General features: G+C 40.8%; 1 protein-coding gene across 1 annotated transcript in view; it reads right to left on the reverse strand.

The window, feature by feature from the left end:
• cacna1sa (calcium channel, voltage-dependent, L type, alpha 1S subunit, a) overlaps nucleotides 1-16,543 on the reverse strand; it is a 60,099-nt gene that overhangs the window by 39,546 nt on the left and 4,010 nt on the right. The window contains exons 4-20 of the mRNA XM_080000230.1: nucleotides 15,988-16,130; nucleotides 12,589-12,741; nucleotides 8,966-9,171; nucleotides 7,365-7,468; nucleotides 7,069-7,214; nucleotides 6,617-6,698; nucleotides 6,292-6,452; nucleotides 5,815-6,040; nucleotides 5,235-5,442; nucleotides 3,844-3,964; nucleotides 3,302-3,416; nucleotides 1,876-1,978; nucleotides 1,717-1,786; nucleotides 1,475-1,607; nucleotides 1,002-1,131; nucleotides 858-917; nucleotides 642-748 (exon numbers count right to left, since the gene is read on the reverse strand). Coding sequence (XP_079856356.1) covers nucleotides 642-748; nucleotides 858-917; nucleotides 1,002-1,131; nucleotides 1,475-1,607; nucleotides 1,717-1,786; nucleotides 1,876-1,978; nucleotides 3,302-3,416; nucleotides 3,844-3,964; nucleotides 5,235-5,442; nucleotides 5,815-6,040; nucleotides 6,292-6,452; nucleotides 6,617-6,698; nucleotides 7,069-7,214; nucleotides 7,365-7,468; nucleotides 8,966-9,171; nucleotides 12,589-12,741; nucleotides 15,988-16,130 — 2,268 coding nt within the window. The remainder of the gene's footprint in view (nucleotides 1-641; nucleotides 749-857; nucleotides 918-1,001; nucleotides 1,132-1,474; nucleotides 1,608-1,716; nucleotides 1,787-1,875; nucleotides 1,979-3,301; nucleotides 3,417-3,843; nucleotides 3,965-5,234; nucleotides 5,443-5,814; nucleotides 6,041-6,291; nucleotides 6,453-6,616; nucleotides 6,699-7,068; nucleotides 7,215-7,364; nucleotides 7,469-8,965; nucleotides 9,172-12,588; nucleotides 12,742-15,987; nucleotides 16,131-16,543) is intronic.

Consider the following 16,543-nt stretch of genomic DNA (forward strand, 5'->3'; position numbering starts at 1 on the left):
GTATAAGGCATGGTTTAATTCAATTCAAGGTACTCCATAGAAAATTGATTGGAAATCCATAGATTGGAAATCCAATAAACATCCCCCCTTCAAGAGATGGACACCAGAGGCTTGTCCCTGCTCCAGCTTGAGAAAATTTGACATACACTGAGTGGGTCTTGTGACAAGTTCACTAAAGTATGGTCCCCTTTTATGTAAAGGGACTGACCCTCTGATATACCATACTACCCGACTGATGTCTCTCTTATTCAGCCGATTGCTTCTATTACCAATGTATTTTTATATATTTTTTATCTGTCTTATTATTTATTTTTTATTATTAACATCTTATTTTATTAATTTATTTGTTTATTCTTGTATTTTCCTCTCTCCTTGAATGTGTGATATTCTGCCAAATTTCATTGCTCTTTGCTTTTGAGTGTGCTCTTGCTCCCAGGGGAGGTAGGGAGGGATAAAGGGATAAGGGGTGGGTATAATGTGGGGAAATGTCTATTTGATTCCAGTATGTTCGTTCATGTGTGTATATGTGTATATAATGCAACATTCCTTAAATAAAGATATATCGAAAAAATTATGCAACACTACTGTGACAGCGGAAGTGAACTTGTATAAAATGAGGTCAGTTTGTCAGTGCTGCTTACTCCATGCCCATTGACAGAAGGGAAACGCTGACCACAAGAAGATCCAGGATGTTAAAAGAGTTTCTGCAGAAAGAGCCTTGGTGTAGAATGGCACCATACGTGGTCATCTAAAAGTAAATTGATACTCATATTTACTTACATTGACTTGAGTGTGCATTGTAATGTTAATCATATGCAAAATGCCATGAACCAGTAGGTACTAGTGCCTGTTTTTACCTTGAGTACAATCTCTGCTGTGAACACTGAAGTGAAGACTATATCAGCATAGGCCAAAACCTAAAAATAATGAATAGATAATGTTATAACCAAATTTCATCTGCACAGTACCTTGAACACAAAATGAAAAGGAAGTCCGGTCACCTGGTTTCTGAACGACATGGGGTCAATGGGATCCTCGGCAGCAAGCGAGATAGAAGACAGGAGGATGAAAAGAAGGATGATGTTGGTGAAAGTGGTGGCGTTGATTATTCGGTGACACAGCTTACGGAATCTAGAAGAAGGAAAGTCTTTACCGAGTCGGTTGAAAAAGAGCACTGAGAGTAAGTGTATGCAAAAGCTGAGCTCTTAAAAACCAACATTGATTTTAAGTCGGGGGGGGGGGTCTGGTGTTTGACCCTGATGGGTTAGAGAGTTTATGGAACCTATTGCTATGAACCCTAATGAAGGCCATTACAGATGGAGAAGCTTTGACCATTGACCTGACTGTTGCTGAACACTGTTCTTTGTCTTGACTTCATTGTACGTTCCTCTAGCACTAAACTACATTTAGTGCTATTGCATACACATCACAATTCCATGAGTTTTCCTTGCCATTACAGCCACAATCACCATACTTGTTCTGAGGGCCAAATATGAAAAATGAGCTGGCTTCTGGCATAGGTACTGCTTCCTCCTTTAACTGCAAATCTGCCATTGGACGAGGTCTCGGACTTTCAGGAATGTCCGGATCCTCTTCTTCATCATCACCTTTACAACACAAAATGAAAGGATAAAATGGTCTCATGCCATAAACACAATTATATAGTGAAAGACTTGCAGGTTCAGTTGGATTGCCTGAAACGCCTGTGAGGATTACCAGGAAAGTCTGCTGGTGGAAAGGGATCTTTGATCTCATTAACATTGGACTCAAACTCATCGATTTTCAGCTGTAATGTAGAATTTCACAATTAAAAACGCTGTTTTATTTCATTGTATTATTTTGGAAAACATGACCATAGGCTGACAGTCACTTAACCTTGGCAGTTGTAGGGATGCCTTCAATACCCTTGGCTCGTTGCTCAGCCAACTTCTTTGCCAGAAGTGCTTTGTCCTCTGCAGCTTTGTCCGGCATGTTGGCCCTGAGGAAAAAGTAAACTGGGTGTAATATTTATCTGTATTCGAATAAACACCATGGTCCAAATGTTTCCCTTACTGTTTATTCTACTCGTGAAATATTCATACCTCCTAATATTAAACATTAATATAAACTAGTCTGTAATATCTAGAATACACTAAAGGACTTTTGATTTTTGAGCGCTAGAAAAGATCTCAAGATCTCAAGAAAATCATAAGAATTATTGTCTTGAGGGTTGTAAAGTGTACACTTAACTTATGAGATGGTCAGAAATGCTTTAAATGAGTCCCTCTTGTGAGAAAATAAATTTGGTTTCATAAGTTTTGTCTCCTATTGTGTTTGCTAAAATCCCAATATGTTATCCCCCGTCCTTTTAAAACCATCATAGTAGCGCACCAACTGCTGGGATGGTTTCAAAACGACTGGGGAAAATTCCTTTAAATGTGTGATTCTGTCCATTGCTAAGATTTCAGTGCTTTTGGTCCATCCGTTCTTGTCATACACACTCCAGGTTATCTGCCTACTAAACTAGCCGGACTGGCACTGTAGAAATTGTTTAACTTTATTAGGTATGCTTATTTTAAGTTCAAGATTTAAGGTTGCTGTGTGATTACATCGATAAAGAGACCTAAATGTGTTATTCGCCACTTACTCTAACTCGCCATGCTAGATTGAGAGACACGTAAATAGTACCAACCTCTTGGAGAGGGCAAGAACCAATCCATGACATGTTCCCTTACATATAATAACCTTATCGTTTATCAAAGAGGAGTTTTTGTCCACCCACAAATAAATAATCTACCTAGCAGCTGCTTGCAAGCCACGTCCATGATCTAAAAAAGACACACCTCTGTGCAGTAATCTTCCTGATTGGGATCACTGCAGGTTTGCAGTTTTTTTGCAGGTTTTGCTTGAACCTCTCAAGGAATCTTTTTCCATATGAAAGATTAGATGTTAAAGTCTAAACTGATAAATAATGACTTGGGTATAAAAATCTGCGTCATCTGTGATAAAGAAATCTAGGAAGTATGGTCGTTTAAACTGAATTGATTGTAACCTGTGAGAGAGATGGGTGGACTAGAACAGAGACTGAGATCACCTTTCGTGAGTTCTAGCATAGGTTTGAGATTACTGTCGATGGGTGCCTTAATTTTGAATGGGAATTGGCAATGGCCTCCTTTCTGAAAGGGATGTGACCTCCTCCTCGGGAGAGATGGTCTGCTTTGTGTGATGATGTGCTGCTAACGACCTGGAGCACACGCTCTAAAACTGAGGAATTAGAATATACTCCATATTTATGTCTGAGGACATAAATACACACACTCACGTGAGCGCTTTTTTGCGTTTCTTCTCCTCTGTTTTCTCCTTCTGAGCTGAGGTAAGAGACTCCGCCTCTGCCAAGTTATCAACAGCAATTGCCAGAAAAACATTTAGCAGGATGACTGAACAACAGGTTAAGTTAAACACAAGGATACAATTATAGTTGGAAATGTTGGAATATGGAGTTGGTCAGAAAATGGTAATGGAAATATGGCTTGCAGGTTACTCTTTTATGCAAAATAAATATGTTACACAGGGAAATTTTTTGTTCTCTCCCAAAATGTTTCTGTTATACCATGAAATGTTTGTGTTCTCTTGAAAAACATTCCCATTATCCACTATTCATATTGATTGAATGTCACAACTGCTTTTCCACCAAGGTACAGGAACTCAATTAGGAACCATTCAGGCCTTCTGAAGCGGTTCTTGGTTGCTTGGTTGCACCTATGAACTGTGGAGAGGTTTATGCATTGTGAGGCAAAATAAGATATCTGGGTAATCCTCACAAAACACACAATGAAACATAAATAATTTAACTTTTAAGGATACAATTTCCACAGACAAAGAGGATGATGAAGTAAATGCTGACCAGTATCCCTGGCATGCTGGGTCCACCGTAGGCCATGATACCATTGTACATAACTGTATTCCAGTCCTCACCTGTGAGGATCTAGCACACAAATCAGAACGTTTTTTCAATTGGCATGTTTGAGCTATGTTCAGAGTTGTAAGAATACCTGTGAATTCAATATCACATTTCTTTTTTTTTTTACTGCGATGTCAACAGGGCATTTTTATTCCGTTGCATTCAAGACAGAGTTAATCTGGAAGTTCCAATTCCGAACCTGCAAATGTCAGTCGTTAGAAATCATTGAAAATACTTAGAATACTGTAACTTCATCCTTTGGATGACCTCTGGAATGTCACTTTTTATTATACATTAGGGGCTGCCACAAACCCCCTATTCAGTGGACAACCTTACCATGTTTTTATGAAATAAACAGCTAACCCCTATTGCTACACCAAGAGGGGGGTAATAAACACTATAGAAAAAAACACAACAAAAGATTGACAAAACAACAGAATAAAAGAAAATCCCCAAAAAAGTCCCACAACCACAGAAATCCCCAGAGCCAAAGAACAATACCCGCATGCACTTCATGTGCAGGCGCAAAGTGCACCTGCTGCAAAAGAGACAAGTCATAGACCGCAACCACAGACAACAGAGCCCACAGTCAACAAACCACCAGTACCACCATACCCAGAGAGCAAGCAGACAGGGCCCCCAGATCCAGCTGGAAAGATGCACTGCCATGGCATGAGCACCAAAGACCCACCCACACAACTGAATGCACTTGGCACAAGATACCCCAAACCCTTACCTGGTCTTGTTGCATGGTGTGTATGCTGAGCTTGTGTTTGGCATTAGGATTTCAAGACAGGTGTGGCATAATCAGCCCTATGCAGGAATGACAGACAGACCTGATGCACACCCACCACAGCCAGAGCACCAAGCACCAAGCAACTGAGGGGCACCCAACCTGACCTCCATCCATCCATCCATCCATCCATTATCTATACTGCTTATCCTTGTGGGGTCGTGGGGGGGCTGGAGCCAATCCAAGCTGACATTGGACGAAGGGCGGGGTACACTCTGGACAGGTCGCCAGTCAATCACAGGGCTAACATACAGAGACAAACAACCATGCATGCTCACATTCACACCTACGGTAAATTTTTTACAGTCTCTGATTAACCTAACCTGCATGTCTTTGGAATGTGGGAGGAAACCAGAGTACCCTGACATTCTTGCATCCGTCCTTTGACGCCCAGAGGCAGGCAGACACCAACCCCCCCGCCATAAACCCCAAACCACATCATCACACTTCTTACTAGTCATCTTTTTTCAGAGGCTAGGGGTGTTCATTTGGAGGTAATACCTGAAAAACACTAATAAGCGCCTGAGGGAAGCTGTCGAAGGTGCTGCGTGGTTTGGGCTGGTTTGGAAAGTTGAATTTCCCTCCGAACACCTGCATGCCCAGCAAGGAGAAGATGACGATGAAGAGGAAGAGGAGTAGCAGCAAGCAAGCGATGGATCGCACTGAGTTCAGGAGGGAAGCGACCAGGTTACTGAGTGATGTCCAATATCTGAGATACAGGAGGAAAGATAATTATCGTCAATCATCATTCATTTTAAGGGCTTTTGTGTAGCCTTATAGTGAAAATATTTACATCCTTTATTTATTATATTATTTCTTTTCTTTCTTAGAATTTTTTATTTTCATTTGTTCATTTTCATCTGTTATTTTATTATCAAAAAGCAGTTTTTGAAGAAGTAAATTGGGATTATCTATTCTGACTTAAAACAATGATATGAAAACACAGTAGGTAAGTATTTTGTAATAAAGCACCAATCAAAACCATGTGGTTACAAGTTGCTCTAAATGGTAAAAGACAGAGTAAATGACGTAAGCCTATTAATCATGATAATTTAATTCTTCTTAACAGAACTTGTCTTACTTGGAGACTTTGAGCAGACGTAATAGTCTTATGCAACGCAGTACAGAAATTCCCATTGCAGACATGACGTCCATGTTAACCAAAATAAGCTCCATGATGCCCGTGGACACAACAAAGCAGTCGAAGCGGTTGAACAAGGACATGAAGTAAGAAGGGAGCCCGAGTGCATACATCTTCATAAACATCTCAATGGCAAACATGGACAGCAGCAGCCTGTTAGCATTGTCTGTTGAAATACAATAAAACAGAGAGGAGGCCAGGAGGTACAGATGAGTAAAGAAAAGGAAATAGAATAACATGACATGCCTTGACACCATTGGACTATTTGACTGTGATTACACCGTTGCCTGCACTGTCAAAATTATTTGTGATAAAAAGTACCAGGTACCTCCTTTTGAGGCTTTTGTTCAGGGATTCGAAATCTGATTTAACTCACTCAACTTAACGCAGTATAGAATGTGGGATAACCGCTTGTACCTTGCCAGTCAGTGAGCCTCTGGGACTGCTGATGGTGCTCAGTTGCAACAGCCAGTGTGTTAAGGAAAACCAGCAGGATCACCCACCAGTAGAACAGCTTTGACTTCACATACATGCGGCACTTCCTTCGGAAAAAACGATTCCACTTGCGAGACTGCTTACTGGTCAGAGGAGGAAGTTGCAATAGAAGGAGATGAAAGGGCTGACAGGAGTGTAGAAACATATGAAAGCTAGTTCAAATGGTAACTTCTTTGCATTAAACTTTATGCTCAATCATCCTCTTGTGTAATAAAATATACATAGGTAGATTCAGGGCAGTACTAACTAGAAGTAGATGATCCGTTGCATGGTGTCCATTTTGCTGACGCTATCTGCCTCTGATCCTCCATCTTCCAGGGGGAGCAGTCCTGATGGGTAACAAACAAACACGAATGCACACAATGGGCCTCAGTCACGAAAAAAATCCAGACCACTCCTACGCACTAATCAAAAAGATGTCAGAGCCCTGGAAAATTGTATAGCCAAGCTTAAACTTAATGTGATTGCGTATTAGAAACATTCAATATTATACAATAAAAAAAATAAATATATTATATTTTTATATATTTACTAGTTCCCGCAAGATTTTTGGATCCTTGTTAATCTGGTGGAGACCTGGCACATCCAGATTTTGTTGCACAAAGTAAGAACATTTCTACAGACATCTTTGTGAATTGGGCAATTGTTACTGAAGTCTAGCTCTGGCACCTCTCGATTCCCTTTTGTGGATTCCCTTACCCTGTTTCTCTTGGTCATTCTCAATGACCTCAGCCTGGGTTATCCAGTCCATATATCCCTTAAGGTCTTCATCTAGCTGTTGGGTCTCCCTCAGTTTTTGAAACTCCCCACGGGATTTGGCCTTCTCCCGTTCCTTAGTGAACTCGCTGAAAGAAATGCAAGCAATGCGAAAAAAAAGGGGGGGGCACACAATAAAGTGACACTTGGATTACGAGACAAAGGTCAAAGAGGATAATGTATTTCTTTTGATGAAGGAAAGGAAAATGGTGATGCCCAGGGGGTGATCGTGTTCCTACCCACTAAGTACGCCTAGAACCAGGTTGAGTACGAAGAAGGAGCCAATTAAGATCAAGGTGGTAAAATAAATCCAAGACCACTCCATTCCAATAGCATCATTCACCTGGGAAATAAGCAAAGTTAATCTATACGACTTAATTTATCCCAAAAACAATTAATCAAAAGTTAGGTGGCCTTTGGTATTATACCATTGGCCACTCAGCAGCTCCACTGTAGCACTTATTCCATTATTTGAAAATTGTTTATTTTATTTTCCTTGCCCATATTTCAAATTTAAATTTAAGTAAAAATACTGCTGTCGAACCTCCTGGCTAGATGAACAGCTATGCTTTCAATCTCAGCTTACATGCACAGTGGAACCTAATTTCTCCGACCTAGCAGAAATGAGGGTGACATGGGAAATGTTCAGTTGACCCATAAAAAGAAAAACTGAAAAAAAAAGCTGTTGAAATTAATCAAAGGGGTTTATCCAGTACACTCCAGTTTTTTTTGGGGAGATTTGATTTTCATCTGACCCAGATTTAGATTAGATGATTGATACCAATTTCAAACATCTGTGTCCAGCACTGAGATAGCTACGGCTGCATGCCAACTGTGCCAGCTCAAAGTAAAGCTGCAGAGGGAATCACTACTAGCTACTGTGCATTTAGAGAAATGCACCTTTCCATCAGTGCATCTTGAAATAAAAACACAAAAACAAGATCCTAGTTGTTGTTTTTGTTTTTAAATGCAGCTATATTGAGAACAATTTTGGACACATAACCATTTATCAATCCACAGCAATGAATTGTGAATCGCTAGTTCAAGTGAGCTGGGGGTTTGCCAGGTACAAATTTACTCACAAACCTGAATATCCCTTTAAAAAACATTAAATTTAATGTGCTGAAGCTCAGCCAGAAACAAAAATGTATGTCCTTCATTATTTACTCACAGTATGATCCCGATTTCCTAACCATCAAATATTCTACGTGTATATACATGACTATTGAACAGTTCATTCACAATTCAAACTTTTCACAAGGAAACATCAGGATATCTATTACTAATATTATTTACTCATATTGTGATGCATAAAGTTAATATAAATACTTTGAGTTTTGTTAGAAACAAATATGTACAGATCTGGGAATACCTTAAAATGTTAACTTTGGACTGCATATGTCAGTAAAATTAACGGGAAGCCATAAAGTACATGCAGTATACATTATGCAATATGCAGTTGACAATAGACAGTAAGATGGAACTTTATTGATCCCACATGGGAATAATGCAGGACTTTCCACTTTGCAGTCAACCTTCACGTGTAACCAATGTAGCAAGCAGGAAAAAAAACTCTACTGTGCTTGCCATGGCAACTAGAATGCAACAAAATGTTCTTTTACAGTATAATATTGGATTTACAATTTAAAATTATGGTTTCATGGCATACTAAAGGACATGTTATTGGGCAAAGTGATCACAATATCCAATCCATTATTTTTTACTGGTGTCTTATAACCATAGTCATTTGATGTTTTTGATACATGTTTTTTTTTTTGTAATTTTGTGATTTTATCGCAGCTGTTCTTCATAGAAAACCCATAAGATGGTTATTCATTACCCAGTAGAGGACATCCGTCCAGCCTTGTGTTGTAATGCACTGGTAGACGGTGAGCATGGAGAAGCCCAGGTTGTCAAAGTGAGTGATGCCATGGTTTGGACCAGGCCAGCCAATGCGACACTCTGTCCCGTTGATGGCACAGCGCCGACCATTCCCTGCCTGGGCACAAGGAGCTGGCTTCTCATTCTCCACAGTGGCAATGATTTCTAAAAGGTGAAATTGGTGGAAATGGATGGTAATGTGTTTATACTTTGTTTGTACACACAATAATGTGCATTTTTGTGTGTTCAGGTGTGTGTGTGTGTGTGTGTGTGTGTGTGTGTGTGTGTGTGTGTGTGTGTGTGTGTGTGTGACCTGGATTTTAATTACCAGCTTTTACCACCAGTGTACACCCCCCCCCAGGAACACCCATCTTCTCAATCTACTCACCGATTCGTTCCCGGTTCGCACCACAATTCAACTCTCTTCTGTGTTATATCATTTAGAGTGTTGTGTAGCCCAGGGAGACGAGAGCTGTTTTGTTTTCACGCTGCAGCCACTTCGCTGGCGATGCGATCGTGGCGTAACACTCTGAAATTGTACGGTAAAACGTAGAACTGAGATTGTTAAATCCCTTGCCAACCGTTCATTCATCCATCACCAACACTTGTGCTCCAATCTGCAATAATCCATACTGTGCAGGATCGTTCCACTCTGCTCAGCTGTTTCCGGAAACCGATCACTCACCCACAACCCAGCAGGAAAGTCCAGTCTCCCACTGACTGACTTTGGGAGTGTGGAAAAACTATTTCCTTTTTCTTGAAGGTTTTTGTTTTTTTTGGTTGCTCTTTAAGTAGGGAGCCTAATTAAAACTTGTTTACCTCCATGAACTGAACAGAACCCAATTTTTCCTTTGGGCCAGAAATTACCACCCGTTCATCACCCATAATGGAATTTTTGTGTTGGATTATTTTTTGTTGTATGGACCCTGGAACTGTGGGATCTGTGTGTTTGTGAAAATCTTGAAATATATAAATATTTTGATGTTTGCGCTAAGATTCTGTGCTTGTAGTGTTCTTGTTATTGTTGTACATTTTGATTGGTGTGCATCTTTGCGTGGTTTGATTTACAATATAGAAGATCAAGATAAAAGATAAAGGTACTTTATTAATCCCAAAGGGAAACTGTGGAAAGACTGACTGTCCAATCTCAAATGTCAGGAGGCAGACCTGGCTGGCTTCCCTAACTAAGTCAAACTGTCACACAGACACACAAAGGATGACTGGCTTCTGGAAACAGCTGAGCAGAGTTGATATTGACGATCTGGGAGCATATCGGTTATTGCAAATCGGGGGATGAGCGTTGGTGATTGTTAAATAAAGGGTTTGCAAGGAATTAAATGATCTCACTTCTACATTTTACTGCACAATTTGAGCGTGTTGCTCTGTGTTGTGCCACAATCGTACAACCGGCAAAGTGGCTGCAGCGTCAAAACAAAACAGCCGTCATCTTGCCGGGCTCCACAAAACTCTTTATATATACAGCTTGCGATGCACCTGGACACATCATCAGTGTTGTATCCTGGGTTCATTAGGTGTTTCGGGTCTCGGAACAGATACCCTCACCCAGTCTGGCGACCCAGCCGGGACTGATAAAGTCCCGGCTTGTGTCTAGGTTGCACTACCTCACCCACGCCTCTCCTCTCCTGGTCCACAGCCAACTTGAGGCAATTTCAGCTGCCTCTGTGACCATCTTTAAGGCCGTTCGCTTCGTCACTCCTGTGAGAACCAGCATGCTCTCCTCTGGCACTGAGGGCATGCTGGTAACTCGACTTGCCCCCGGATATGAAGGTTGGACAGGTTCAGTCAAACAACATACACAGCCGTGATCTTGATGCGATGGGGCTCTGCTTTCCAGAGCTTGGCCCATGTCACCTTTCACCCCACCGCTTGCTCCCATCTTGTCCAGGCTCCCTGCTGCTGCATTCCAACCATCCGAGTGGTACGCTCCTCCACGACCGATGCTCGTACCTCCTCCTGGATCGTGGCCCTCCTATCCTTCCCCTTCGCTTATCGTAGCATGGTTTTGAACTACTACCAAGGCCAGCCCTTCCACGTGTCACGGTGACCACCACTGCGCTGTGTCTCAGGCGAGACTCAGCAACCTCGACAGCCTCTGCTGCCTTCCACTTCTGACCTGTTCTGACATGGATGCCGGCTTGGGAGACCTTTGTGTCGCTGGACTCCCGGTATTGCAGGACCCCCCTTGTACTGGTCACCCTTAACTCTTCATTCAGGCTGCTGATGAGGAGCTTCAGCATGTTGTTCTTCCCGTAAAGGGCGATGTTGCTCAGGTTTTGAGGAAGACCCAACTACTTCCTTAGGAACCTACTGACTCTCCTCTCGAATCCCTCAATGATGGAGATCAGGACTTTGTAGACCAAGAGGGGCCAGAGGATCCGTGGAAGGATGCCATGCTGGTATATCCAGGCGTTGAACTTGCCTGGAAGGCCTGACTTGTCCACCACCACCAACCATGTTTCCAGTTCCTGATTGATCGCTCGTATGGCTGCCTTGTCACTCAGGCTTCTGTTAAACAGTTTTCCCAGGGTCTTCACTGGTTTCTCGCTGATCGATGGTATCAGGGTGCTGCCAACACTAAAGTGGTACTTGTCGACGCTCTTGCCCTTCTTTAGCACAAGGGATCAGGATTTCACTGGCTTGAAGCTCAGGGGAGCCCAAGTGATCAATTTCTCCAGACCCTTCTGGATCCACCTGCTCCCCCGGACAGATGTAGTTGTCATCCATGCAGGCCCTGATGGGAGGTTGTTGGACAACGGACATGGTGAGTGGTCCTCTGCACTTAACCTCAGCCGACTTCACCAGCATGTTCATGGCGAGCACAAAGAGGATCACTGAAATTGTACATCTAGTGATGATCCCCTTCTCGAGCTTGATCCACTCCGATGTTGTAGTCCTGGAGGAGACCTTCAAACTGAAGCTGTTGTAGTAGTCCAGTATGAGGTCTCTGAACTTGGCGGGGACGTGGTGCCGGTTAAGAGCCACCTCAACCAGCTTGTGGGGTATCGAGCCATAGGCGTTTGTGAGGTCCAACCACAGCACCACCAGATCCCCCTTGTTCTCCCGGGCTTCCCGGATCAGCTGGGTAACCACGCCTGTGTGGTCCAGACATGCCGGTACCTTTGGGATCCCACCTTTCTGGACCAAGGTGTTGATGTATAAATTCCCGAGGAGGAAGTCTGTCAGGCGCCTTGACACAATCCTGAAGAATATCTCTGCATGAGAGATACAGAAGAGAGTTGAATTGTGGCGCGAACCGCGAACAAATCGGTAAGTAGATTGAAGATGGATGTTTCTGGGGGGTATACACTGGTGGTGAAAGCTGGTAATTAAAATCCAGGTTGTCACAGTGTGCATGCGTACAAGCAGCCTTATGTAAAGGTTCACATCTCTGCATTGAGGGATGCTATAATGGCATTATGCACACACTTGCCACAACCATGATGGACATAGTTTTCATACATGCCTCAATGCATGATGTTTTAGCTTGATACCAACACTCATGTTATCATTATGATTTAAGTTGTTTTAAGGTACTGATAATACAGTTCTTTCATTGCTTACTTGTGCCTGTGTAGTAGCATGTTTTGTGCATCTTGCACTTAAAGAGTTCCAGACCCATGATTGAGTAGATTGTGACCATGAAGAAGACAAGCAGTGTGATGTGAAACAGAGGCAGCATGGACTTCAGGATGGAGTTCATCACCACCTGCAGGCCTGGAGGGAAACAGCATAGTTGACCCACGGGGGTTACACTGCAGAATGAGGCAATGGTTGCCATGTCCCCTTAGGTTTACTCAGTAAAAATAGTCGATTAATTAAAATATAGTCAGTCACGCGCCCACAAGCGCCCATGTCCAAGTCCTCATAACATCGGCTTTAAAAGCCTTTATCGGTATGATAAAGGCTTGTAACAAAGGACATCCGTATATATTCATAAATATTAATCGAACACATAATATATCCAATTCTCTATTAACAAAAAGCACTAGAGAGACTGTAAAGAGGATGTCTAACACGATTGCAGTGATAGATTACACCATATGCACATCAAAGCACCATCCAGCTTCCATTCAACTCATAAATAAATCAATCCACAATCTACTTTTAAATCAGCCCACTTGTCCTCAAGGAACACAGCATCCACTGCTTGTGATACTGCAGCACAAACCTGAACAAGTCAGTGCGCTATACCATGCACCATATACGACTCATGTCTTCCTCTTCTCTTATCTCTGAGCAGCAGCAGACATGCCCTTAGATGGAGTAGAGATAAATAGAGACCTGGTTTATGCTAATTCGAAGTAAAAGAACAACAATTTGTGTGGTTTATGGTCCATTGTGGTCAATTTAAGCTTGATAACGATAATAACGTTTGAGCAATTTTATTTGGTATGCTCTCTTTGGAGCTTGCTTCCTAATCTACACAACAAAATACATAATACTGGCGCAATACTAACAGCCTATCACGAAGCAGAAAGGGGTCTGGAAAACACAACAGTCAATTATGCTGCAGTAGGCTAGTGACTAGAAGGTAAAGAGAAACAAAAAGATGAGTAAATCAGAGGAGAACAGAAGCAAAACTAACAGCCAGCTCCTGATATCTTCCAAAGATGAGGATATTGTTGATATAAAAGGTTGTCACAACATCAATTACTGTATGTAACTTGGTCTGTTAAGATGTTTTTGATTGAAATAGCTTTTGATTTCAGTAAATATGACCTCCTAATGCTGCAAATTCAACAAATGACCATTTTCAGTTCATTACAACCTATAAAATGTTTTGAAACTCTGTTGTGCACAATAATTGGGAACAGTGCATTTTGAGTTTTTTATTTTTGAAAAAAATTCAGTTGTAATTGGGAGGTTTGTTCAAGAACATTCAAATTATACCCTAACGGTTGATGACTTGAAAATTATACTGACTGTCATTTGCATCGACTATTTAGGAAGATCAGAGACAAATATCATTTGCATTACAATTTGGAACGCTGTGTGTGTGTGTGTGTGTGTGTGTGTGTGCGTGTGTGTGTGTGCGTGCGTGTGTGTGTGTGTGTGTGTGTGTGTGTGTGCCTGTATGTGTATATATATATATATATATATATATATATATACACAAACTTTATATATAGAGGAAAGAATATATAACAAACTATATAACATTTTATCATTACTAAAAATGAAACAATTTAAGTGGTGAAAAACTAAATGCATGTATTACTAGGGGTTTGTAGTTCAGGAATGAGTCCTAAAACCTGGAAAAGTGTTTATTTTGCATTTTCTTCATTTCTGCACTTCTTATTCCATCATCTGAATGTCAATGGGTTTTTTTGAATGGGGTTGGTTATTTGCCTGAAATAAGGTCTGTGGTTAAAAGATTTTAATGTCATCACACTGAACATGGAAAGTCATCCACTCACTAGTCTGCCTTGACAGCCACTAGTTGCGTTTATACTCACGCTCTTAAAAACTATTCCAACTAAAACTTTCCAGGCTTGCAAAATTTAATTACAATAGTGGTAACGTTGAAGTCATGTGAACGTGGTGTAGTTTGTTTATAGCCTAACGTTAGCTTTTTAATACTGGCAATTGAATCTATGCTTCAAAATCATAATAATGGTGTTTATTTGTGAAGATTACCTTGCTGATCAAAAGGTGTAAGTATCATAAACCTTCATTTGCCACAACTTTTGCAAGAACTTATTTTCGGCAGTAATCCAAAATCCAATGGAAAAATCCCCTTGGCTTTTTGTCAAGGGAACCTGGGTGATGCTACCTTTGCCTTGGCTGTAGCTGAATGTTATTCTCCCTGTAGCTGAATGTTATTCTCCCTTGTAAGTTGCTTTGGATAAAAGCGTCTGCTAAATGACTAAATGTAAATGTAAATGTTTGCCTACAAAGATATTTCATCCCTGCAGAACTCTATTTGGTCAGGGAATATGGCTGCTTTGTCAGAATTTACATATGTCATTTCCAAAGCGCAATTATTTATAAATGTTTAAAACATTAACCCGAGCCAACTACAAAAACTACAATTCTGCACCATTTTGTGATGCATCTTGGTGAAATTGCATACAAAAGTAGTTTATCGGTGGAAAAACGACATGCATGTGTTACTCGGGGTTCATTTGGTTAGGAACATACCTGTATTGTCAGGATTTACATATGTAATTTGCAAAGCCCTGAATTATATTTTAGGTCATTTTAAGTGGCACCCCGTATTGACACTACCACCCATCTAAAAGTACATGTCCAGAGCTGTCCAAAACTGTTGACCTTATTTTGGTAGCTCTTATTATTACTGAGATATAGGGCTTTGAAAGTGACCTCTGGTCAGGGTTCAAAGGACAATATCTCAGTTTAGGTTCCACTGAAATCTCTCAAACTTACATATGTTAACTTACAAGATGAGACCTTTCCAAAAACATGTTTGGTTTTGTTCTACAACAAAGTCAAATGAAAAAAAAAATCAACCCTGCCATGGCAGTGTGGATTCCAAGACCATTCAATCTAAATTGAATAATATAAATTAAATTTTTTTTACCTTCTCATAGAGCAGGTCTTATATCTCTTTTTGAATTTAATAGACCATCCAATAGAGAAAAAGCGAAACCAGTATCCTGCTTTTATTTTGTGCTACTTAGAGCACAAATGTAACCTATGTATTATAAACTTCGGTGGTGTACTTTCGTTAGGTTAATTTTAGTGAAAGTATCTGTGCCCCTCGCCCCCCCATTTTTTTGCACTATGTTTTGCTGCTTTGACATATGCATTTCCCCACAGGGATGGATAAAGTTTTATATTATCCTATAATCCAATTTCGAAAATTATGTTTTGTTTTTTTACTTTGTGGTGCAAATCAAAGCAGCATTTTTTTATTACACAAATTTCCTTATCTAACATAGAGTATATCTGTTCTCTGAAATGTGCAACAGGCAGGGGTCAAAAGAAACTTTTTCTTACTTGGAACTCCAGACACGAGCCTGAGGGGTCGCAGGACTCTGAATGCTCGGAGGGCTTTCATGTCAAAACCACCACCCTTCTCTCCTACCGGGGCCTCCACCCCGCTGATGTGGTTGATGGCATCCACGACCACAGTGAACAACCTTGGCAGAGAACAGAGAATATCCGTAGTAGAAGCACCAATAGGTTATAGTTTGTACATGAAAATGTATCGATTTTTTTTGTTCATTTTATTTTATTTGGACAGCATTGATCTCTGATCTGATAAAAAATATCCCTAACATACATTTATCTATTTAATAATAACCTTTATTTGTATAGCACCTTTTATACACAATATGCAACTCAATGTTTTACATTAATAGAAGGCACTCAAATATTAACGTTCAAAATGCAATCAAGCAAAAGACATTTCATGAAAATAAGTAAACATTATACTCAGTTCCAGATTTGGGTCATGAATTTAGAACTTAAAGGATGACTATCATTCTCCAGTGAATGATTTTCAGTCATTATTTCTCTTGAATTACTGGTGTCAAATATAGCAACTGTAAGC

The sequence above is a fragment of the Zeus faber genome (assembly GCF_960531495.2).
Source record: "Zeus faber genome assembly, chromosome: 5".
In the NCBI taxonomy this organism is placed as follows: domain Eukaryota; kingdom Metazoa; phylum Chordata; class Actinopteri; order Zeiformes; family Zeidae; genus Zeus; species Zeus faber.